At 44.0% G+C, this 25151-nt stretch overlaps 3 protein-coding genes across 3 annotated transcripts in view; 2 read left to right on the top strand and 1 right to left on the bottom strand.

Moving 5' to 3' along the window:
• The first annotated feature begins 1115 nt into the window (after positions 1-1115).
• Positions 1116-6308, top strand: zpax4 (zona pellucida protein AX 4). Its single transcript, XM_055229094.1, has 16 exons — positions 1116-1238; positions 1338-1478; positions 1547-1615; positions 1682-1849; positions 1907-2003; positions 2068-2273; positions 2550-2704; positions 2783-2984; positions 3398-3512; positions 3581-3786; positions 3874-3991; positions 4787-4959; positions 5324-5397; positions 5818-5936; positions 6004-6108; positions 6173-6308. Exons 1-16 carry the CDS (start codon positions 1176-1178, stop codon positions 6223-6225), a joined length of 2064 nt encoding a protein of 687 aa, XP_055085069.1. The 5' UTR covers positions 1116-1175; the 3' UTR covers positions 6226-6308.
• Positions 6309-8131: 1823 nt separating this feature from the next.
• Positions 8132-10554, top strand: LOC129457107 (uncharacterized). Its single transcript, XM_055229093.1, has 2 exons — positions 8132-8218; positions 9841-10554. The coding sequence occupies exons 1-2, from the start codon at positions 8138-8140 to the stop codon at positions 10399-10401; spliced, it is 642 nt and encodes a 213-aa protein (XP_055085068.1). The 5' UTR covers positions 8132-8137; the 3' UTR covers positions 10402-10554.
• arhgef15b (Rho guanine nucleotide exchange factor 15b) overlaps positions 10555-25151 on the bottom strand; it is a 26815-nt gene continuing 12218 nt past the window's right edge. The window contains exons 3-16 of the mRNA XM_033983294.2: positions 22480-23466; positions 22342-22396; positions 22137-22213; positions 21165-21409; positions 19587-19747; positions 18298-18450; positions 18105-18234; positions 17042-17116; positions 16581-16673; positions 16356-16510; positions 16117-16284; positions 14554-14639; positions 12866-12970; positions 10555-11891 (exon numbers count right to left, since the gene is read on the bottom strand). Coding sequence (XP_033839185.1) covers positions 11722-11891; positions 12866-12970; positions 14554-14639; positions 16117-16284; positions 16356-16510; positions 16581-16673; positions 17042-17116; positions 18105-18234; positions 18298-18450; positions 19587-19747; positions 21165-21409; positions 22137-22213; positions 22342-22396; positions 22480-23466 — 2660 coding nt within the window. The 3' untranslated portion in view covers positions 10555-11721. The remainder of the gene's footprint in view (positions 11892-12865; positions 12971-14553; positions 14640-16116; positions 16285-16355; positions 16511-16580; positions 16674-17041; positions 17117-18104; positions 18235-18297; positions 18451-19586; positions 19748-21164; positions 21410-22136; positions 22214-22341; positions 22397-22479; positions 23467-25151) is intronic.

Genomic DNA, 25151 nt, shown 5'->3' with positions numbered 1-25151 from the left:
AGGGCAAAGTTAAGTTGTAATGTGGAACATTCCAACAGCTCCATGAGGTCAAGCAGGTAGCAGACCCTCCCCCAGAAAAGTGACATAGTGCAGCTTTAAACTGTAAACATCTTTATTTTACGTTTTGTGATGTTTTTGAAGCCGTGTGTATGACCCAGAGTCTGAAGATCAAATAAATACAAGAAAAAAAAGAGACCTCAGGGCGCGGGCGTGGGCCTCAGACCAGTCAGCTATGTCCAGTCTATGGTCATCACCTCTAAATATCTTGGGTTTTGCATTGATGAAAACTTATCCTTTAAAATACAGATCTCTGAATCATGTAACGGTTTAAAATCTAAATGATCATATTATTATAGAGACAAATCTTGTATCCCATTGAATTGTAGAAAATAAATTGTTGAAATGACTTTTGTTTCTGTACTGGATGATGATTTGATCTTTATTACATCACTTCTTTTGTGACCAGCTCCTCAAACAGACACATGTGCAGCTCATGAGCAATCAGACCAATCAGAGAGAGGGAGGAGCATCCAGAGAGTAAAAGCACAGACACAAGAGAGACACAAGAGACACGACAGACTGTTCTACAGAGGGACAGGGCCTGGTGCTGGACAAGAGGGACAGGGCCTGGTGCTGGTCAGCTGCTGTAGTGTGCTAGCTTTAAGGCTAGTTTTAGACACTGCTCCTACATCAGAGACTATGGCCTTTACTTTGTACTTAAGGTAAACCTGGTCCAGTCCTGATCCAGACTCTGTTCAGTCCTGGTTTACCAATTTAATGACTCTGAATTGTTATTTCCTTTTCTTTCAGTCTTGTATCAGCTCTAGCACTCTATGAAGTTTCCAAATCTGCATTTATTCCCCAAGGTAAATGAGCGTTAGCATTAACTTTAGCTCACATGGGTGTTTGTGCTGAGCCAGGTCTTAAAGTTTGGTCTGGTTTGTTTGTCTGGCAGGAGTCACTCTGACCTGCCACGAGCGATACTTGATGATCAGTGTGGATCAGTTCTTCACCGGGGAGAACCTGCACTTTGAGGCTGTTGGTGAGTCTCACCTCAGAGACATTGGATTATTCTGAGTGAGTCTGATTTAAAAACTCCTGTTTTTCTAGATGAAAACGGAGCCCACGCCATCACAAAAGAACATGCAGCCCGGTGTGGGTACAGCGTCAGGTTTATGCATCTGAACAACAAGGTGCAGCTGCGAGCGTCTTACCTGAGCTGCCACACAGAGTGCAAGGTAACGCCATTTTACTCCACACACAGAGCGAGGGAACGCCCACAGACCACCCCCATTTTACTCCACACAGAACAGTAAAGATAAATGCTCTTTGTTTAGGACGGTGAGGCGTATACCTTCAGTTTTAATCTGGTCGCGTATCACAAAGGGGAAAAGGTCACACATGCCCTGAACAAAACCTGTTCTCCATCTCTGCCTTGGTCCCTCAGAGAGGTCACCTGTGAGGTCAACTACATGGAGGTACTGTTGAGGTCCACACTCGGCACCTGCAGCTGTTACATCTGACCTCATGGTTTTGTGTTGTGCAGGTTTCTGTAAAGAGTGAGATCACCTGCCCGTCTTCACCAGAGAAGAACGACTGGGACAACCTGAAACTTGTGCGTTTTTATAATCTCTAATTGTCCTTTAGTTTAGCAGCTCTGTCACATGACCCTTGTCCGCAGGCTCACAGTCCCTCTGCAGACTGGCAGGTGACGTTTCAGAGAGGAGGAGAGCAGCTGCCTCCTGCCTCGCTGAAGACCGCTCGTCATAGTGACTATGTGTTTGACCTGACCCACGGGAGGCTCATGTTTCGGACGCCTTACGGACAACCTCACTCCTTCATCGCTGTGGTAAATCTGAACTCAAATGTGCATTTATAGAATGAGTGTAATGTGCCTGTTGTGCAGCTGGACGGGGTCCCAGTGGAGGTGGTCCATGCCACTCTCTTCTCCAGACAGAGTTGGCTCGTTCTCCTCATTGACCTGATCACTGCGTGCTCCATGTGTCAGTATCACGTTCAGATTCATTTTCTTGTGTAATGGAATAAACGAGGCTGAACACTCCACAGATGAAGCCGTGTTGGATGAAGGCTACATGTCCTGGGAGACTCCAGACGTGATGTACCCGGGGCTCCACACCACAAACCTCAGCTTCAGCCTCAGCGCTGACCTCATGACGCCTGAGGAGGCGGAGGCTAAAGGCTTTATCGCAGAAAAACACAACAACACAGTGGGGATCAGTGTCCCCTACGACGCAGAGGGAGGATACAGGAAGGTACACCAACACAGGTCCTACTAGTACTATAGAAGTACAGAAACCAGAGAAAAAACCTAAAGTATCGCATGAAGAAAGTACCTGTTTATATTTTTTAAAGTTAAAAGTATTTTGAGTTAAGCTTGAAATGATCGCTTCAGTCATTTGTTCAAAGATGTAGGAGTAGAAAGTACAATAGTGGATACTCTGAGACCAGGTATCCTAATGTGTCTGGTACTTTTTCTTGCCCGTGGTGGAAGGTGATGAAGTAAATCCTTATAATCCTGTGTTTTTCAGAGCGTAGTATCTGGAGACCTGTTTGAGTTCTACACATATGACTTGTACACGGAGCAGCTGTCTGTGGATGAGGACGGCATCGAGACCAGACTCCGCACGCTCAGGACCATGAGCACGCCGCTCCTCACGAGGGCGCTTCTGGATGAAAACCGTACCTAGGACAAAACGCCTTCAGTTTGCCCTCACCTGCTTCACTCATGCTCCTCACACTCGTCTCCTTTCTGAACAGGTACAGTCGTGGAGGAGCAGCGCTTCACCCTCTACCTGGGTGATATTCCTCAGGATCTGAAGCTGGTGTGGGTGGAGCTGAACAGGCAGAGGTTTGAGGTGCCTCTAAACTCCAGCTCCATCTCTGTGGACGAGGTGGTTCATCCAAACGACACACACGGGCTCGTGCTGAAGGTGCCGTTCAACAACTCACCTGTCACTCAAACGGTAAGAACATTCCCAGTGTAATTCTGCCCATTTATAACAAGTGCGGCACAGAACATTTTACAGTTTATACTTTTACTGTTTCTGACCTGAAAAGTAAAGGCCTTTTTCAGCAGGTCTCAATTTAATAAAAATACCTAGGGTTTATTTAACACGTTCATAATTTGAGTCCAACAAAATGTACAAATAAAAACTGAAATGACTCGATTGTTTCTCAAATCTTGATCAGAATCATTACATTTTTACTCTTAAGGTTTAAAGTGTTTCATGCAGATTGAGATCCAAGTAAACGGAGGTTGTGTTTTGTTTCCCCCATGTGATTTTTACTTGTCTGTAGTTTTAAGTAATGCCTGGGGGGGGGGGGAAATCTTAACTGAGTTCTACTTCTACAACCACAGTCCTTTGTTTTCTTTCAGTTCACTGTAGAAAACATCGAATACAAGCTCGACATAAACTACACCCTGATGGTGACGCCTGAGCGCGAGCTGTACCACCACCGCACGTCGTTTATGGCCGTCGTACCTGACCTCGGTAAGACTCAACATTTCACTCAAACTGGAAAGTGATTTTTGAATTCATTGATTTAAATGTGTCTGCAGCTCCTCCACAGTTTAAAGTGTCCTGTTCAGAAAGCAGCATCACGTTTAAACTGGATCACAAACCTTCCGGCTACAAATGGGCGTTCACCGTGGACTCCGAGCCGCTGACCGTGGACCTGGCCACGAGGAAAGGGCTCGTGATGGTCAACGACAGCCGGGCGCTCCAGCTGGACGTGCCGCTCCTCTCCCACGGATATGCAAACAAGGCAAGGATCAAATCAAGGTTTTATTTGACATGGCCTCATTTTTAGTCTTTTTTTTTTTGATAATTAATGCTTTTTATTTTTTCCTAGAATTACAGCCTGCAAGGGTTTCTGGGTACTTTTGAGATCCAGGTGCGAGATCAAGAAACGTATCAAGTTCAGAGTTCAACTGTGAAGACCTGTCCATTCTTTACTAATGAACTCCTAGGTAACGATACTTTCTTCCCATAATGCAGTAGTTTCTTGTGAGTGAAGCTTGACCCTAAAAATCACCACGACAACCCCCCTGCAACAATATGGACCCTGTAGTGATTTAAAGTGGCAAAACATCAAAAATATGGTTTAAAATTTGAGTGTTTTATTGTGAACCACCACTCTAAAGGAACATGGAGCACATTAAAGTTGGACACTCAGCCCTGGGTCAATTAAAAACAGGACGGGCACGAACTGGACCCCACAAAGTAACTGCTCGGACCATTTTTAAATCTGAAATCTCACAAGAGTCAATTTAGTGTAATGTAGATTTAAGTCCTGTTCAATACTCCTCAAACAGACCTGGAGTTTTATTCACACGTGTTTAAGACTAATGTTCTGTTCCACCTTGTGATGTCATGAAGTGGTAGTTTTCAAGTTAATTTAGCAGAGATTACCCCATTTCAGCCCTGGAATTTCCAAAAAGGAAGGTTTAAACAAAGTATTTAATTTGTCCCAATGAAAGACGGCTTTATTTATTCTTGCCACTCCTTTTCAAGCTTAAATGTGCTTTAAGTGCACCTGATGTGCTCAGAATGAATGTAATGATTCTAGAGGGTGTGGAGTTTTAAAACAGTGGAGCACTTCCTGTCTTGGTGCTCCACCTTGTGATGTCATGTTTGAGAGAACTCGGCCTAAATCTGCAGGGTGTGTGAAACATGTGTGAACAAAACAAGTCTGAAGCATTAGAGAATGGTCTTATATGGGCCCTTTTTATACCATCCTTTTTGATTTGGTTTAATGTGTGTAGTGTGTTCACCTGCCATGTGGATGATCGCGGTGGTGGACTTGACTCTGGCCGTTGCGAGCGGAGGTGTTCCTTCCCAAATGACCCTGCGGCACCAGAGGTGTGTCCCCAAAGAGGCCGACGGCACCAGGGCCCTGTTCATGTTTCCTGTGAACGACTGCGGCTCATTTGTCAAGGTAAAAAATATAAATACTGCACAGAATGTGTTCAGTGGTTTTGACTCGTTTAGATGAGACTAGAGCCACGAGTTTGTTCAGTGAGTTGAAGGTTGATGCGATTCCAGTTCCCACAAGTGAATCCTGTTGAGTCCTGGGACAAGACCCTGAACCCACATGGCTGCAGATGTAAAGCGCTGAATAAAAATGATCATTTTTGACTAGGTTCAACTCCTTTCAAAATGAACTGGTTTGAATGTTTTCTTACAATTTGACTTTCACCACTTGCAGAAAATGTCTAGATTTACATAGATTTCTAGCCAAAAGTCAAAACTAACCTAACCACTAAACTGTGTTAAAGCTGAAGACGTTACTTTCTCTTTAGCTCGGAAAAGGAACAGTCACTTATGAAAATGAGATCCTGTACAGCAAGAGCTCAACTGATGGAACTGCAGACAGGTACAGACTCTGCTTTTGAACTATTTGCATAAAGTTTTTTTAATTTAGATACAGCTGTAAGGCACAACAAACAAAACAGACCTGGAGTTTTGTTTTCATGTTTGGAGATGTAGACAAATAGTGTTGCTCAAAATGTAGCTGTCAACTGTCATGACGTGGATCAGAGCCTTTTTTTTTTTTTTTAATAAATCAAACTTTAAACCTTTTTTTTAAAGTTAAAGCATTTGTCAGGTGGTTTAAATGTGCTATACAAAAACAAATGTACATCTAACACGATACATGGGGAAATGATAAAACTCAGATGTCTAGCTAGTATTAAATGTAGATTGGCAGTTCCAGGGCTGAGATTATCTAAAATTCTAGTGGAGTGACTGAAGTAAAACACAACTCCAGGTCTGATGAAGCATGCCTCTTTTCCAGAGTGATCCTGCAGTGCACATATCCCGTCTCGAGTCTCTATCGGCTTTTCTCTACAGTGACCCTTGAATCCGACACTCCTGGAGTCGGGCGGATCATTCACACGTCACAGATGGAAACGGGTACAAACGAGCTCACCTGTCGATCAAATCGTTGTACATGATCAGTGACTAAATACTGTTTATGTAGAACCACAAGATGCCACCACATCTGCAGCGTTACCACAGAGCAGATATTCCTCAGGTCGCCTCATAGATTTTTCTGGGTGGAAACCTCCACAACTCGGAAGAAAAGGTAAATTTAGTCCTTTAAATATACAAATGTGTGATTCTGTCTTAAGTTTTATTTTTTGTTCCAGGTTTCTATGGCCAACGAGTGCATACAGCAAGACATTTTTACCAAAACAACTGAAATTGTAATGTAATTTTAATGTTTTAAAATGGTACTGTTTACTTGAATAAATGTCTTAATAAATAAATGTTTATGTGCTAATTAACCTTGTCTGAGATCCTTAATGTGGAAAAACGACAACACAACAAATGTGGGCTTTTTTTTTTTTTTTGCCTTAGCTTAACTGGACATAAATGTTAGCCTAGGGCACATATGTCAAACACTTGCCCAGGGGCCAAATGTGGCCCTCGACAGGGTAAACTAAAAGGTATGATGGTCTTAAAATGTAATTTTGTCAGATAAGCAGTTATACAGCCACATTTTTACATCTAGGCAAATGCATTTTTAACTGTTTCTGTAGTAGTTGGGCCCTTTTGAAGGCAGCTATTTTGTTAATGTGGCCCCCAGTGAAAATGTTTAACACCCCTGGCCTAGGGTGACCACATTCCTTCTGTCCCAGGACAGTCCCAGTTTGGTTCGCTAATATGTAGGCTACATGTAAGCTAGGAGTGAATTCACATTTAACTTATTTTAACTATAGGATTTGCCACAAATATCAGGATCTAATGAAAAGTCTTGCGCTACTTAACACTGTAGCATGGATATATTAGCACTGTGGGCCAAAATCCACGTGTTTGAGCATTATTTCCCTCTAGGGGGCGTTAATAATCCTCGAACTAAAGGAAGTTGAGTTAGCCACATAGAAATACGTTATGTGTAAAGGTTTGGTCTAAAGTCATGGATTAGGATCAAGCATTTAAAATGTGGGAAATATGCAGAATAATATACACAAAAAATAAAAAATACACAGACTTTATAATGTTAATGCTCATGATGCTACGTGAGTTTTTTTTTTAGCTTAGTTAGCCACACAGTAATACGTTAGCCTGTTTTCGCTAATATGAAGGCTACATGTAAGCTAGAAGTGAAGTCATATTTTAATTTATATTTTTAATGTGGAATTTGTCACGTATGTCAGGATGTAATGAGTCAAATTTAAAATCTTGCGTTACTTTTACTATAATACTGTAGGCCAACGTCTAAGCATTTCCTCGTAATGAAGGAAGTTTCGTTAGCCACATAGAAATACGTTAGCCCGTTTTGTTTGCTAATATGAAGGCTACGTGTAAGCTAGTAGTCAATATTTTAATTTATATTTAGCTAGAATTTGCCACGAATATCAGTATCTAATGGTTAAAAGTCTTACACTAAAAACACTGTAGCATGGAAATATTAACGCTGTAGGCCAAAAGAAGCTTAGTTAGCCACATAGAAATACGTTAGCCTGTTTTATTCACTAATATGAAGGCTACATTTAAGCTAGTAATTAATTAATATTTTATTTATATTTTAATTTATATGTTTACTTTGGAATTTATCACGTATATCATGATCTAATAAGTAATAAAAGTGTTTATTATAATATTAGTTTTATTATAATATTGTATGACAACTTCTGCGCATTTCCCTCTAGGCGGCGCTAATAACCCACGTAAAGGAGGAAGCGGCAGGTGCGCAGTGTTTTTATTCACGTCACAAACTAATCACGTGTGTCTCATCAAGTTGAAGAAAACAAGTTGAAGAAACGACTGCAGAAAAAAAACAAAAAAAAAAACATGGACGGGCGCGGTTTCGTAAGTCAAACTGCACATTTTGATGATGCACGTGTCAAAGCTGTTCACAGTCTGGTGTTTTGTGCAGAGTCAACACAGAGTCCTGCCTCCTTACTCCACCAGGACCCTGCACCACCCTTCCTTCATGTCTCTGTACTCTGATCCAAGGATGATGCATCACCATGGGGACAACCAAACAGGCAGGGAATATATTTAAAAAATGCATAAAAATAAGGACTTACTCTTTTGCGTATAAAAGCCATAGTGTTTTTTTAATAGTTTTTTTTGTGTTTTTCTTTGTTTTTTCTACAGTTTACCCCATGATCCCACAAGAACTGTTCTACACCGATCCAACGATGATGTGTGGGACCAGAATACCCAACCACGTGAATGAGCTGAAGGTAAAAGCGGCGTGAACGTGAGCGATTCTGGTGTTTAAACAACAGAAACGAACGTGATTTATGAGCCACATCCATAACGTTAACCAGGACTGACCCCACTGCCAAAGGAAACATCACCTCCGTAATCATTTCGAGTGGCAAAATATCAAAAATATAGTTTAAATGTGCACCCTGACCCCCGCACTAAAGGATCAGGTCTTAAACAGGGGTTTATATCATGTCAGCTTAAACAGGGCCTGCCTTAAACTGAGGGACGGAGCAAGAGATTAACTGGACCCCACACAAATGAAGAATTTGATTTCAGATTTACTAACGTAGCCTACGACACCCTAAAACCTTTTGTTTCTTTGTGGTTTGACAAATATGTCATGTTATGGGAAGAATACTTTGAAAAATACTTTTAAAATGTATTTAGTGATGGAATATTTTATTGAAATGTATTTTGTAACTTGTTCTGACACATGTTCCAGTCAGAGTACTGCATTCTGAATACTCTCAGTACTTTTAAATTGAGTTGCATTTAAATTATAGAGTAAAGACACAGTTTTATGTTTGTTTCATTGTTGTTCTGTGTTTTCCGTCACTAATTAGAGAAGAAAAACTCACACCTGCATCACCACAAGAGCTGACTTTATATTTTTTTCACAGATTATGTGCAATTTTAAGTCAAAATTACTTGATCAAACACTATAATGTATTCTGTTGATTTTAGTAAAATGCCTGTGATATGAAAGAAAACAGCAAATGAAAGAGAAACTGTAGCAGTCCAGGTCTGATCCAGAGCAAACGACCAAGTTTAAATCAACTGGACAAATGGTTGTTGGAGACTTGGTCGTTTGTGATGTAGCAGAGTACAGTTACTCATGATGAGTACTGAACTCAAATACTCTGAACACGTATTCCAGGCTCATGTGTCGAGTTACGTCCCAACGCAGTTTATGTGAATAGTTTTGATTTTTAATCTAGCAGCTTCCTGTGGCTTTAAAGGGGAACTAAAGTCCACACTGTGGTTAAATCTGTTCAAACTGTTCCCCAGAGCTGCACCTTTAACTGCAGGAGTTTACCAGCGCTGGACCAAGTACTTCAGTAAAAGTACAGATACAGAAGTAAAAAGATACTCAAGTACGGTAAAAGTAAAAGTAGCACGAGAAAAAAGCTGTCACTTTTCTGGTGGAAGGCCTGCCAAGTGTCTCATTGGAAATGCCATTGTGTTTCCTAGAATGTTCCACAGTAGGGCATTAAACTCCATAGAGATGAGCCGGTGACGACCCAGGGTCAAGTTATCAGTCAGATCTGTGGAAAGCAAAGCCCTCTCACAGTAAAGCACGATTTCAAGATCGTTTTAGCAACAAAATCTGGTCATTGAAAAATGTAAATGTTTAAAACCATTCGGTGAAACATTCCAGGTTTAGCAATCGTGTTTCCATGGAGACAAACACTGGAAAAAGTTGTGTAGTGTACCTTTAAGTACCCATTTAAAAATACTTAGAGTAAAAGTCTTTCATTCAAGTGTTAATGTCGTGATATTAATGTGTTATTATGATTGTTATTAAATCTTATAACATGTTTTTGATGTTTTCTGTTATTTTAACTCGACCTCGTTTATTTGTTTTTATTTTTAGGACTTTGATTGCTTCCACCTCCACACTCCTCCTCCGATCATGTCTGCGTGTCCCGCTCCTCCAAACGGCTCCGACCCCTTCAGGACGGAGCGGCGTCTCGTGAGGAACCTGGGCTGCTCCTTCTGGGAAACGGGCCCTTTACCGCCCCCCGTCGGCCGAACGTGGGTAGTGCTCCAGCTCACCCCAGAAGAAGATCAGACCATCACCAACCTCCTCAAACTCCACCACGGGGAGGGGGCGGAGGAAGATGGAGACTTTTACATGGACCGTGAGTTTAGCCCAGATCAGCGACGTGAACAAATCCACAGATGTTTCACTCGATCGGAAGAGGCTGGTTTGGGAAAGCAAACAAAACGCTGGTCCGACAGAGAACTCGAAGCGGCGAACACACTTTTAACTCAGTTTGGCGCGACACGTGAAGACGACGATGACGATGTGAAATCAGACGGATGGGACGATTCAAAGGCTTCAGGTGTTTTTGGTTTTAACGATAGAGCGTTGTCCAGATCTGAAGGAGAGGCTGTATGTGGACTCCTGAATCTGGGGCTTCTACAGACTTAAAATATCAGTTTTATACTTTTATATCGGTGTGTTTGTGTGTGGCATTTAGTCTTTTACAGTTTATTTTAAATTCCAGGATCAGTGGCTGTTAAATAACTTGTTGTTTTGGTTGTTGATGGTGAAATAAAGAGCCACGTTTGAGTCACAAATATAAAAAAAAAAACAGCATTTTTATTAAAAACACTACTACTTTGGAGTATTTACAACATTTACACATTACAACAGCAAACAGCAGAGGGCGCTGTTCCACAAAACCTGATGAAACAACTAGTTTGATTTCTAGTAATATGATCCTGAGTTACACGTGCAGGTTAGTGTTTGATTTATACAAGATTTCTGTTTCTCTTTCAGGTGAAACTGGGTCAAATCCATCCAAAATAAAGCAGTTCTGTGCAGTCCATCTGTGGAATACGCCGTGGTGGAAAAAGTACTCAATTTTGTGAAGTAAAAGTACAGATACTGCAACGAAAAGTCAAAGTATCATGTGAAAAAAAATCGACTTAAGTAAAAATATTAGTACCCGTTTAAAAATGTACTTAAAGAGTAAAAAGTAAAAGTATTTAGTGCAGGTTTTGAGTCTTTTAAAGCTTCAAATGTGGTGATTTTGATTAAGATTTGTGCAGAATTTTGTTCAACAGAAACAACTGATTTATTAATTTTTTTTCTAGCTGTACATTTTGTTTTGCTCAAATCACGAACGTGTAAAACTAAACCCTCGGCCTTTTCACCTCGTCTCACGCAATAATAAAAATACTTTCCTTTCAGTCCCATTCAAAAAGTAAAAAGTACGTGAGCGTTAAACGAGGAGCCGTGTTTTCTGCAGTTTTAACGCACAGAGCGGCGTCGCAGAACACCACGACGTGCAGAAAACACGGCTCCTCGTCGTTTAAGTCGCTGTCACCGCGACCACAAACTGAAACGTCTCCCCCCGTGAACGTGAAAATCCTGTTCACCGTCTGTAAATGTCGTAAAATATCAGCATTATTTCATTTCTTTACCTGTTGCTATGGTAACGTGATTCAACCGCTGCCGGAACTACTTTTGCGTTGGGTGGTTGCGTGGTATAATGACATCTCCATGGAGACCAAAAAGTGACGTACTTCACCTTTAAGTCTGGGATTATCCTTAATATTCAAATTTGAGCCTTCAGTTCGTCCTGTTTTGCTTCTCGGTCTCGTTTTTTGAAGAGTTTCAGTTTTATTTATGCCCCGTCTGTTTCAAAATGGCACCTTCTCTTTTCGTCGCGTTTCAGTTCCCGATAGAAACTCTGGCTCCGGTGAAAGTGTAGCGTTTGTTCCGCGTTCAGGAGCCTCAGCCGCTTCAGTTCGCGGTCCGACTCTTGCCGCTGGTGAAGTTGCTCGCCGCTTGCATGACTCTGTAGCGCTCCCGCAGGTTCCGCCTCCGCACGTGCTCGTTGGTGATCTCGATGACGTTTTCCACAGGGAACCAGCCTTTCTGACCGTCGGAGAGGCGGATCCCTTGGTACATGCCTGGGAACAGCAGAGGGAATAGAAAACGGAATGGGACAAACGCAAACAGAGGGGAGGCGAGAAAAGTCCAAATAAAATCGATAAAAGCGCTAAGGCGAAGGGACGGAGGAAATGTGCAGATCTGGGGTGTAAACGAGCAGGAGGGGTTCAGTAAAAGTAATCAGACATTTACTGAGAGAACACGAGGGATTATTACGTCATTTACTGTATTTTCCAAAACTATAAGTGTCACTTTTTTCATGGTTTGTCCGAGGGTGCGGCTTATGTACCAGTGTCTACTCCTCCTGTACCTTTGAATTATGGTAATTTAAAAAAACATCTGAGAAATACTGAACAAAAACGAAAAGAAAAGTTTAACTGTTAATATCTTACGTTAAACCAGACATGTGTTCAGTTCTGTCTGTGCTTCATGGAGCTGAATAAATATAAATGTGTTACGTTAGCGTTAGCGTGATGTACTGATATTCAGCCTGTTGGTCCACATTTTATTGTTTTTATTAGAACTTCCCTTTAAAGATAAAATGTCTGTTCTTGGGCTCAGATTTCGTAAAATAAATGTCCTCAAAAATGCGACTTATATGTTTTTTTCTTCATTATTCTGCATTTTTGGCTGGTGCGACTTATTCTCCAGAGTGATTTATAGTCTGGAAAATACAGCACAGTGGTCCCTCGCTATATCGTGGTTCACCTTTTGTGATTTTTTTTTTTTGTGTGTAAACGTACATTGTGTTCTGCGTCCTGATTGGCTGAAAAAAGTGTATAAAGTGTGTGGTGAGGGGTTTTACAGCTGCAAAACATAAAGAATAATGTGAAAAAGTAAAGCTGATACTTCGCGGATTTCGCCTGTTGCGGGTTATTTTTGAAACGTAAACGAGGGACCGCTGTAGTTTGGAAAATACAGTACACACATTTATCTATAAAGACTTGTTCCCCTCAGAAAACGATCACCGTGCTTTGCTTTTACTGTTTCGTACCTTCGCTGCCTTTTTTCACCACATTGATGATCTCTGTGGGCTCCAGGGAGATCTCGTCCGCCTGCTGCGCCGTGTACTGTTCTACACACTGGACCTGAGGACAGTCTGACACAAACACGACGAACACGACACAAACACGACACGAACACGACACAAACACGACACAAACGCGACACAAACGCGACACAAACACGACACAAACGCCACACAAACACGACACAAACACCACACAATCACGACACAAACACGACACGAACGCGACACAAACGCCACACAAACGCCACACAAACACCACACAAACACGACACAAACACCACACAAACACGACACAAACACCACACAATCACGACACAAACACGACACGAACGCGACACAATCACGACACGAACACGACACAAACGCCACACAAACGCCACACAAATGCCACACAAACACCACAAACACGACACAAACACGACACAAACGCGACACAATCACGACAATCATGACACAAACACGACACAAACACCACACAAACACGACACAAACACCACACAATCACGACACAAACACGACACGAACGCGACACAAACGCCACACAAACGCCACACAAACGCCACACAAACACCACACAAACACGACACAAACACCACACAAACACGACACAAACACCACACAATCACGACACAAACACGACACAAACGCCACACAAACGCCACACAAACGCCACACAAACACCACACAAACACCACACAAACACGACACAAACACGACACAAACGCCACACAAACGCCACACAAATGCCACACAAACACCACAAACACGACACAAACACGACACAAACGCGACACAATCACGACAATCATGACACAAACACGACACAAATGCCACACAAACACCACACAAACACCAAACACGACACAAACACCACACAAACATGACACAAACACGACACAAACACCACACAAACACGACACAAACGCCACACAAACACGACACAAACGCCACACAAACACGACACAAACGCGACACAATCACGACACAAACACGACACAAACACGACACGAACACGACACGAACACGACACAAACAGAACACAAACACCACACAAACACGACACAAACGCGACACAATCACGACATGAACACGACACAAACACGACACAATCACGACACAAACACGACACAAACACGACACGAACACAACGGGACATGAGATTATTACATCATTTTTACATCATTATTACATTTAAAGGGACAGTGACACTTTTCAGGTGCAGAGTTCGCCTCCTGCTTTGGGCTCACTCTGTTTAAATAAAGAAAAAAAAAGCGTTTCTACGACTAAACTCAACAATAAAATCATGTAAGACGTCAGATCTGTGGAGAAGTGAACCTGCTCCAGTGGTGGAAGGTAAAGAAGTACAAGTAGTAAAGTACAGATACCTAAAAATATACAAAATTCATGAGAAAAATGTTGAAATTAACTTGTATTGTTGCTGTTTTACTGTCTGAACTTTTACTTAAGTAACAAAATTGAGAACTTCATCCACCACTGCCCCGCTCTGAGTAAGAATCAATGTTTTTCCATGAGTTTTTGAGCGCTAAAAGATGTAAACGTGTAAACATAAATGTAAGAAACACGCTGCACTGTGGAACATTCCAGTCAGAAACAACATTCCTTTACATAATGAAACGTTCCATTACACTCACCCCAGTCCTCGTACACCACTTCACTGTCGTCCACGTCTGGTTTTGTGGGGCTGGGGAAAGCCGCCATCCACCGCTCCATGTCTGAACTGTTGGATAAATGTGGTGTTTATAGATTCTGCTTTGTCCAGGTGAACTCAGACAAGACTCAAGTCACAGAAACAGAGAAAGTGTCACGTCCAGAGTCTGAAACCGACAAATCAGGCGACGAATAACAGACTGAGACGTGAACTTTAACAGGACTAAACCAGGACTGAACCAGGACTAAACCAGGACTAAACCAGGACTAAACCAGGACTGAACCAGGGCTAAACCAGGACTAAACCAGGACTAAACCAGGACTAAACCAGGGCTAAACCAGGGCTAAACCAGGACTAAACCGGGACTAAACCAGGTCTAAACCAGGGCTAAATATCAGGGCTAAACCAGGACTAAACCAGGACTAAACCAGGACTAAACCCGGACTAAACCAGGACTGAACCAGGACTAAACCAGGGCTAAACCAGGGCTAAACCAGGGCTAAACCAGGACTAAACCGGGACTAAACCAGGTCTAAACCAGGGCTAAATATCAGGGCTAAACCAGGACTAAACCAGGACTAAACCAGGACTAAACCAGGTCTAAACAAGGACTAAACCAGGGCTAAACCAGGGCTAAACCAGGACTAAACCAGGACTAAACAAGGACTAAACCAGGGCTAAACCAGGACTAAACCAGGACTAAACCAGGACTAAACCAGGGCTAAACCAGGGCTAAACCAGGGCTAAACCAGGACTAAACCGGGACTAAACCAGGTCTAAACCAGGGCTAAATATCAGGGCTAAACCAGGACTAAACCAGGACTAAACCAGGTCTAAACAAGGACTAAACCAGGGCTAAACCAGGGCTAAACCAGGACTAAACCAGGACTAAACAAGGACTAAACCAGGGCTAAACCAGGGCTAAACCAGGACTAAACCAGGACTAAACCAGGACTAAACCAGGGCTAAACCAGGGCTAAACCAGGACTAAACCAGGACTAAACCAGGACTAAACCAGGGCTAAACCAGGGCTAAACCAGGACTAAACCAGGCCTAAACCAGGCCTAAACTAGGACTAAACCAGGACTAAACCAGGACTAAACCAGAACTAAACCAGGGCTAAACCAGGACTAAACCAGGACTAAACCAGGACTAAACCAGGACTAAACCAGGACTAAACCAGGGCTAAACCAGGACTAAACCAGGACTAAACCAGGGCTAAACCAGGACTGAACCAGGATTAAACCAGGACTGAACCGGGATTAAACCGGGACTAAACCGGGTCTAAACCAGGACTAAATCAGGACTAAACCAGGACTAAACCAGGACTAAACCAGGACTAAACCAGGACTTTGACTGTTTAAATCCTGGTTCAAACGGTTCTGTTTATCTGCTGTGACTGAACGTGTTTATTCTGCTCTTTTCTCTTTATGTTTAATGATTATTCATGTTTTGATTTGTTCTTTTGTCATTTTAAGTCTTTCTTCTCTGTAAAACACTCTTTGTCGTTCTACACAGATAAACATTTCTTCTTGTCGCTTCTTACCGCGTCGGCGCCTTCAGCAGCCGCTCCATCAGGCGTTTCTGGTGGTTCTCCAGTAGAATGAGAGTAAAACAGTTTTCATAGATGGCGCTGTTGCTGCCGGCGTCTTCCAGCCCTTGGACCTGCACCAACGAGCGATGAGCGTAATCCATCACCACGAAGCGCTCCGAGCTAAAAGCGGGACAACGGTGAACATTTCATTTGAGTTTCTTCCGTTTAAACCGTGAGCTGATGACGCTAACCTCTTTTTCGCCGTGATGAGGAGCAGGTCGTTGAAGAGGAACAGGTAGATGGGCGTGAACTTCGGCCTCATGTTGAACAGAGTCGCTCCTTTGGACATTTCCTGGAGCTCTCCCTTCTTCTCCAGACGCCGCGTGGGGGAGATGATGGGAACGGCCTGAACGAGACGCAGTTAGAACACCAAGACGTCACACAATCAAAACTCAACATCTGCGGCGACCTCTGACCTTCAGCTTCTCAAACTCGAGGGTCTGGGAGATGTGGATCAGCTCCTCCGTTTGTTTCATTTTACCCACTTCGGTGTTGCACTCGTCGATTATCTACAGTTTTTTAAAAAAGAGTAAAAGGAAGAACATGTCTGTGTGATTCTTCGGTGAAGGTTTGATCCACGGTAAAAAAGAAAAATATAAAGTTGTGGTCAGATTTCTGCTGGACACGGCCTTATATCTGTGTGATCGGTGTCGTTAGCGCCTCCTACAGACAGATATGAGGCAGTGTCCAGCAGGAATCTGACCACAGCTGAAGAAAAGCGGCCAAACGTCTTCACTCCTACAACGTTATGTCCAGTTTACGCATTTTACTTCTACTCTGGATCAGACCTGGACGACTGAGGAATCGCACAGACATAAAAGCAAAGACTGAAGTATTTCTAAACCTGAAGTGTAACTAGAAGCACTTGAGTGTCTACCTTTGACACGGAGGCCAGAGCTTTAGAGGCCGTCTCCTCCTCCGTCGTCTTCTCCTTGGTTCTTTTCAGGATGTTCTGAAACGCCAAACAACAGCCGTCTTAGAATCAGAGCCACCAGTTTGGCTACGGATCAGTGGGCAAAGGCTCTACCAACTGAGCCACCGTCGCCCCCTTATGGCCTTTTAATGTTAAAAACACAAAACTGATTCTTGTGATGTTTAAATCGTGTTTTAATGTTGTCAGCGCGTCAAAAACAGACCTGGAGCTGTGTTTTGTTTCATTCACACGTTTGAGTCGCACTTTATTATTCGTCTGTCACATCTACAAAGATCAAAATGCGACGTTACACCTTGTGATGTCATCAAGTGGTAGTTTTCAAGTTATCTCTACTGAACTAAAGGTAAAAGGAGCTGTTAAGTGGCAATTCCACAGCAGAAATGATCCAAATGATTCTAGAAATGAAGGTGTGTGGAGTTTAAAAACACAGTGGAGCACTTCCTGTATCAGCACACGATGACATCACAAGGTGGAACAGAGTGTTTTCAGTTTCAGAGAAGAACTCAGAAAGAGAAGGCAGATGGTTTAGTCCTGGTTTTAGTGTTTTAGTCCCGCTTTAAGTTCTGGTTTTAGTCCCGTTTTAGTCCCAGTTTTAGGCTCGATTTTAGTCCTGGTTTTAGAATTTTATTCCCGGTTTTAGTCCCAGTTTAGTCCCGTTTTTAGTCCCGTTTTTAGGGTTTTAGTCCTGGTTTTAGTCCCAGTTTTAGGTTTTTAGTCCCGGTTTTACTACTGGTTTTACTACTGGTTTTAGTCCCCATTTTAGTCCCAATTTAGTCCCGTTTTTAGGGTTTTAGTCCCAGTTTTATTCCCGGTTTTGAGTCCCAATTTAGGCCTGTTTTTAGTCTCATTTTTAGGGTTTTAGTCCCGATTTTAGTCCCGGTTTAGACCTGATTTTGGATGGTTGATAGTTTGGACCTGGTTCACTTCCTCTATCACCACACGATGACATCACAAGGTGGAACAGAGCGTTTTCAGTTTGACAGAAGAACTCAAAAACACAACTTGCCTCGATGAGCATTTTGAGCCGTGTGATCCTCTGGAAGGGCAGCAGGAGGAAGGACACAAACGGCAGACGCTGACACTGCGGCGACTCCTGCAGGCGAGTGATGACGGCTGCAAACGGAGCGTTGTTCTTTCTGTAAACAAACTCTGTAAATAAACTCTTTTATTTGTGTCGGTTTAACGAGGTCGGGGTTTACATGAGGTTACTGTAGGTTTTCTCCTGGAAGATCTGGTTGCGGACGTAGTCGACGTAGGCGGGGAAGTTGTGCTGCGCGTGGTAATGAATGATGTCACAGACGTCGGAGAAAACGATCTGCTCAAATATACGATCCTCCAAATCCTTCAGGAACCTGAGAAAGAGAAACAACAACAAGGAGAAGAGAAAAAACAGCAACAGTTAGAGACACAGAGAGAGAAACTCAGACTGGGGCGATCGGAGGGGTGGTATGCTAATGCTAATGCTAATGCTAAGGAAATGAGAGAGACAGAGAGAGAGACAGACAGAGACAGAAAGATAGAGAGAGAGACAAACAGAGACAGAGAGAGAGAGACAAACAAACAGAAAGAGAGAGAGAGACGAGACAAAAGGACAGAGAGAGAGAGAGACAGACAGAGAGACAAACAGAGACAGAGAGAGAGAGACCAACAGAGACAGAGAGAGAGAGACAGAAATACAGAAAGAGACAGAAAGACAGAGAGAGAGACAAACAGAGACAGAGAGAGACAGACAGAGAGAGAGACAAACAGAGACAGAGAGAGACAGACAGAGAGAGACAGAAAGACAGAGAGAGAGACAAACAGAGACAGAGAGAGACAGACAGAGAGAGACAGAAAGACAGAGAGAGAGACCAACAGAGACAGAGAGAGAGACAAACAGACAGAGAGAGACAGAGAGAGGGAGACAGAGAGAGACAGACAGAGAGAGACAGAAAGACAGAGAGAGAGACCAACAGAGACAGAGAGAGAGACAAACAGACAGAGAGAGACAGAGAGAGGGAGACAGAGAGAGAGAGAGAGAGAGAGACGGAGACAAAAGGACAGAGAGAGACAGAAAAACAGAGAGAGACAAACAGAGACAGAGAGAGACAAACAAACAGAGACAGAGAGAGGGAGACAGAGAGAAGGAGACAGAGAGAGAGAGAGACGGAGACAAAAGGACAGTGAGAGACAGACAGAGAGAGAGACAGACAGGCAGAGACAGAGAGAGACAAACAGACAGAGACCGAGAGACAGAGAGAGAGAAAGAGTAAGACAGAGACAAACAGACAGAGACAGAGAGAGGGTGACAGAGAGAGGGAGAGAGACAGACAGACAGAGAAAAAAACAGAGAGAGACAAAGAGAGCGAGAGAGAAGAGTAAGACAGAGCGACAGAGAAAGACAGACCGAGACAGAAAGAGGCAGGGAGAGAGAGAAAGAGGCAGAGATACAGTTAGAAATAGAGAGAGGAGAGAGAGACAGATTGTGTTTTTGTTGGGGTTCTCTCACCTCTCGCTGACCTCTCGGATCCTCAGGATGTTGGAGAACAGAACCTTCTTGTCCCTGATGATCATCGTCTCCTCCAGCTCACGATTCTCCAAGAAATGTTCAGTCAAAACACGGAGAGAACGAAGGTACGAAGTCTCCGACGTCAACACCTCAAACATGCTCTGAAAAAGAAAAAAGAACCTCAAACATGCTCTGAAAAAGAAAAAAGAACCTCAAACATGCTCTGAAAAAGAAAAAAGAACCTCAAACATGCTCTGAAAAAGAAAAAAGAACCTCAAACATGCTCTGAAAAAGAAAAAAGAACCTCAAACGTGCTCTGAAGAAAGAAAAAAGAACCTCAAACGTGCTCTGAAAAAGAAAAAAGAACCTCAAAGAGACAGAGAGAAAGAAAGAGACAGACAGAGAGAAAGACAGAGAGAGCGAGACAACAAGAGAGAAAGACAGACAGAAAGAGAAAGACAGACAGAGAGAAACAGACAGAGAGAAAGCAAGACAAAGAGAGAGCGTGACAGACAGCGAGAAAGAGACAGAGAGAGGCAGACAGAGAGAGTGAGAGAGACAGACAAACAGACAGACAGAGAAAGAGACAGACAGAGAGAAAGACAGAGAGAGTGAGACAAAGAGAGAGCGCGACAGACAGAGAGAGACAAAGAAAGACAGAGCAAGACAAAGAGAGAGCGCGACAGACAGAAAAAGAGAAACAGAAAGAAACAAACAGACAGAGAGAAAGACAGAGAGTGAGACAAAGAGAGCATGACAGACAGAGAGAGGCAGACAAACAAACAGGCAGAGAGAGCGAGACAAAGAGAGAGCGCAACAGACAGAGAGAGAGAGAAAGAGACAGACCGAAAGAAAGAGAGAATCATCTCTCAGTACAAAAGTGTCTCTCCTCTGTGTCCTACAGCCTCCCGGCCTCCAGGGGGCGCCAGGTGAACAGAAAAGCCTCTCCCACACCTCACTCTCTGCTCTTATGTTTCAGTCGTAATGAAATGGGACATTTTTTTCCCTGAAGCTCTTCTGCCACATTTGGTGTAAAAATTCCGTATCATCTCAGACGTGTATAGCGCCTTAGCTAGTCTCTTTCACAGTCTCCACGGACACAGAAAAAAGCACATTTCACGGTATCCAACAGTCCCTTTCTGTGGATCCTTTGAACTGAGCGTGCTGCACGTCATAAATGGTTAAATCTGATGGAATGAGCTCAAACGTTGCTCAGTGTGTGGTCCAGGCAGCCACAAGAGCAGCCTTCATTCTGCTGCCGTGTTATTTACATAAACACTACACATGTTGGACCTTCTAAGTAAAATCACATCCCCAGAACTCAGCAGAAACCTTCAATATTTGATCTCCTGCTTCAGTAAAGGCGCAGCAGTGACCGTCTCACGTCAGGATGATGTCATTGATCACATGACCACGGCGAAGCTCCAAAGTGGCATCGTACAAAACATGATGGACCTCAGATTATCTCACACATCACATTTTACTCCCCAGAGAGTTTCCTACAGGCTAATGTGCGGAAAAACATTGATTTTTTTCCCCCTTCCAGTAAACTCCTCCCCACGCATCACCTCCTCTCACCTCTTGGTATTTACACTTCTCGGGGCCGAGCTGCTCCAAGGCGCCGCTGTCCCGTACGGCCTGCAGGTCTTGCCACAGCGTGCTCTGGGCCCCGGCGGGCACCGGGCTGGACCTGCTGTTCGTAGGTCGACGGGCGCCCGCTTCCACGGCGAAGTCCGCGCTGGCTTTGCTAATGTTTCGGCAAACGGTCTGCCTCTTGATCTCTTTGATGATGACGCTGTCGCGGTACGTCTGGTACAACGGCTCTGGAACCAGGTTTAAGGAAGTAGTTTTAAATATGTTACGTAACGAGGAGAAAGAAAGAAGAGTTTATGACTGAATCTAGACCATAGACTGTTTATATAAATGGACATAGCAACACGCAAACAGGAAGTGATCATGGGCGCACTTCCTGCTCCATCGACTGTGGCTCCAATTCACTTTCTATTGAAAATCTGTCCTCTCTCTCTCTGTCTCTTCAGACTCATTTTGGTCTTAAATGTTCGTATTAACCCTCTACATGATCCTGGGGTTTTTATTTCACTATTGTGTCTGTAAATCAAGATATGAACATTAATAACAGACAAATCAGGCGCCTTCTTTCCCCGAGGTCACTAGTGCTAGCGTTAGCAACAGGTTTGATTGACAGCGTTGCTAAGGGCCCACTCCTTGCTAAACCAAATGGGCGTTACCTTCAACAGCCTCGCTCTGGATTGGCTCTTTGGTTGCTATGATACTCGGAATTCCAACTTAGAAACTTAGCCGCTATAAGTGCTAGCCTCGATGAGCTTCGTTTGGAGCTGAAGCTGTGGTGACGTCAGACTCACTCAGTCACTTCTTTACACAGTCTGTGGTCTAGATCATAGAAGAGGATGTAGTCTTTCTCTGTCTGACTAAACTTGGTACACGTTTTAGGCTTTAAACTGTAACTTCAGTGTGATTTAAGTTCAGTGTGATTTAAGTTCAGTGTGATTTAACTTCAGTGTGATTTACCTTCTTTCTGTTTGAACTCCTGTAGTCTGTCCATTGAAGCTCCTTTTACTCTTAGAGACAGGGTTCGAACCGGACGCCTGAGACAAAAATAAAATATTCAACAAAGAAAAGAATGAAATAGAATAAAGACAAATATTACAGAAGTTTGGCAAACGACATGATTCCATATTTGTTCTAAAGACGTACGACAAACGATAAGACTTACGGCACTTCCACTGCGTCCTCACGTTCCTCCTCGTGCTTCTCATTTTGTTCTTCTTCTACAAAACAACGTAAAAGCACCAAATGAAATCCAGACTTTTAAATTAAATAGTTCTACGTGTAAAATATAAACTTTAAAAACCTTTTCTCAGAGGAACCGGGAGCGACATCACGGAGGCAGTGCTCATTCTCCGCGGCTCAGACTTGGGCGGTGGCGGTGGAGGTCTGTGAGGGACTAAGGGGCTTCTGGGAGGAGTGGTGGTGGTGACGTTTTGCGGACTTGTGCCTCTAGGGGGCAGTAGGAACGGCGGTGCGTCTTCCACCGGGGGCTGCTGCTGGAAGCCTCCTCGGAGCAGCCGCGCGAGGCTCTGGGTCTCGGGCGCGATGGGCATACGGGGAGGGATCGCCGGGGGAACGTCCTCCGGGCTCGGACCAAAGTCTGTCTGAAACTCCGACGTCGGGTCCGAGGTGCTGTACGACAGTTTCGAGCTCCGATATGGTTTTCGGACTCGGATCAAAGGGATGTCCAGCTCTTTGCATTCGGTCGTGCTGTGTTTGCGGTCGACCACGGGGAGTTTGACCTCGTAAACGTTCTCCTCCTCATCGATCCGAGCGTTTGTCTGGATGCTGGAAGGGGAGTGTGTGCGTTTGGGAGGAATCGGAGGAGACGCGGCTCGGAGTTCTGCCAAAGTGCTGAAAATGGCGTGCGGTCCCGGGTCAGAGCGCCTCCTGTGGCCCTCACTGATCAGCACGTTCAGACTCTGCTGGAACGCTGCTTTGTTGTTTTTGAAAACCTCAGGCTCATCGTGAAACCCGTCCACTTCTTCTTCTTCTTCTTCGGTGTAACTCTCGTCCTCTTGGTGAACCTCCTCTTCCTCCTCCTCCACCTCCTCCACCTCCTCCTCCGTGTCCTCAGCTCCGTTCTCCATGTCTGGCTCCTCTTCCTCGTGTTCCTCCTCTTTCCCTGAGTCTATAGGGACCCACACGAGCATCATGCCGGGCCGCTGCAGGTGGCACACGCAGGTACAGCAGGGGTCAGCGCAGGGACTGACCAGGACGTCCACGCCGTGCTCCGAGTCGTCGTCTCCGCCTTTAAACGCTCGTGGCTCCACCTCTTTACCATCAGGGTCTGCAACAAACATTAAAAACAGGATTTAAAAACAAAAACTACTTGTGATGTTTCAATCCAACACTGATACTTGACCACACTAATGCTGTCGTGTTAGCGCTGATGTGGTGTTAGCGCTGTTGCCGTGTGTTAGCGCTGTTGTTGTGTTAGCGCTGCTGTTTTGATGTTTGCGTTGCGGTTGCGTTAGCATTAATGTCATGTTAGCACTGCTGTTGTCATGTTGGCGTTGCTGTTGTCATGTTAGCGCTGCTGTTGTCATGTTAGCGCTGCTGTTGTCATGTTAGCGCTGCTGTTGTCATGTTAGCGCTGCTGTTGTCATGTTAGCGATGTTTTTGTGTTAGTGCTACTTGTGTTAGCTTTTTTTTTACATGTTAGCACTGCTGTCGTGATGTTAGCGCTGCTGTCGTGTTTGCGCTGTTATGATGTTAGCGCTGCTGTTGTGGTGTTAGCGCTGCTGTTGTGGTGTTAGCGCTGCTGTTGTGGTGTTAGCGCTGCTGTTGTGGTGTTAGCGCTGCTGTTGTGGTGTTAGCGCTGCTGTTGTGATGTTAGCACTGCTGTCGTGATGTTAGCGCTGCTGTCGTGTTTGCGCTGTTATGATGTTAGCGCTGCTGTCGTGGTGTTAGCGCTGCTGTTGTGGTGTTAGCGCTGCTGTCGTGATGTTAGTGCTGCTGTCGTGATGTTAGCGCTGCTGTCGTGTTTGCGCTGTTATGATGTTAGCGCTGCTGTCGTGGTGTTAGCGCTGCTGTTGTCACGCTACACTCTCTGTAGTTATTTTATTTTTCTAAGTTCTGTGTCCACTCCAAAGGCTAAATGAAGCTATCAAAGAGCTAACACATGTCCTTTCTGTTATTATTATTATTAGCATTTTGTTTTAAGCGTCTGCAGAACCACCACAGTCTGTACTTGCTCTGGGCGTTAGCATTAGCATTAGCCACAGACGTCAACAGCGGCTGAGCGGTATCGGATCAGTGATTTGGAGTACTCGCCCATACCGATACATGAAAAATACATTTGCCGATACCAGAATGACCCTAAAAACAACATAATAGAAGCTTTAAATTGCGTTCAATCTAGAATAGTTTCAGAAACATTAGCGCGCTGGTTTTACTGCCCACTTCCTCGCTACAGCACTAAGAGTCTCTGAACTGGACAAACAGGACTGTCCACTCAGCTCATCCTCAAACCCAGCACAGAATTAAAGGCTCTGTTCAAATATTCATGGAATGTTCGGCCAGACCAAATACGGAGCTGGAAGTTGCTCACAGTCAAACATACGATATTGACATTACGAAATGAATAAACAAGGAAATACAGATTAGCCCAGAGCCAGAAGGTTGACCCACTGCTCGGGCGTGACAGCGTAACGGGTCATCTGTCCTCGTTTTGTCGCTCTGCAGAGAGGAATCTTGGGTGATTGTGTTCAAACTGGACCGGAACATTAGCTCTGCCGTAAAGTCCAGGTCCTTTCAGTTGAGGCTCGTTGCTAAAGTAAAGCCTTTTTGAAAAGTCAATCCGCACATTTGTAACGTGGCGTTGGGATTTTTGAAATTCTTTGTCCGTGGGGCTGGACCAAGGGCTCACTGTAGCACCGATTAGCATCCTAGCTCCATGTAAATAGGTGTGAAACCACTCATTAGCGGCTTGAATGACTATGCTAAGTAGAACTAGCGCGCAAACGGAAACTG

Source organism: Periophthalmus magnuspinnatus, chromosome 18, assembly GCF_009829125.3.
Source record: "Periophthalmus magnuspinnatus isolate fPerMag1 chromosome 18, fPerMag1.2.pri, whole genome shotgun sequence".
Lineage (NCBI taxonomy): Eukaryota > Metazoa > Chordata > Actinopteri > Gobiiformes > Gobiidae > Periophthalmus > Periophthalmus magnuspinnatus.
Note: the sequence above shows the minus strand (reverse complement) of the source record. Positions and strands in the feature narration are given on the sequence as shown.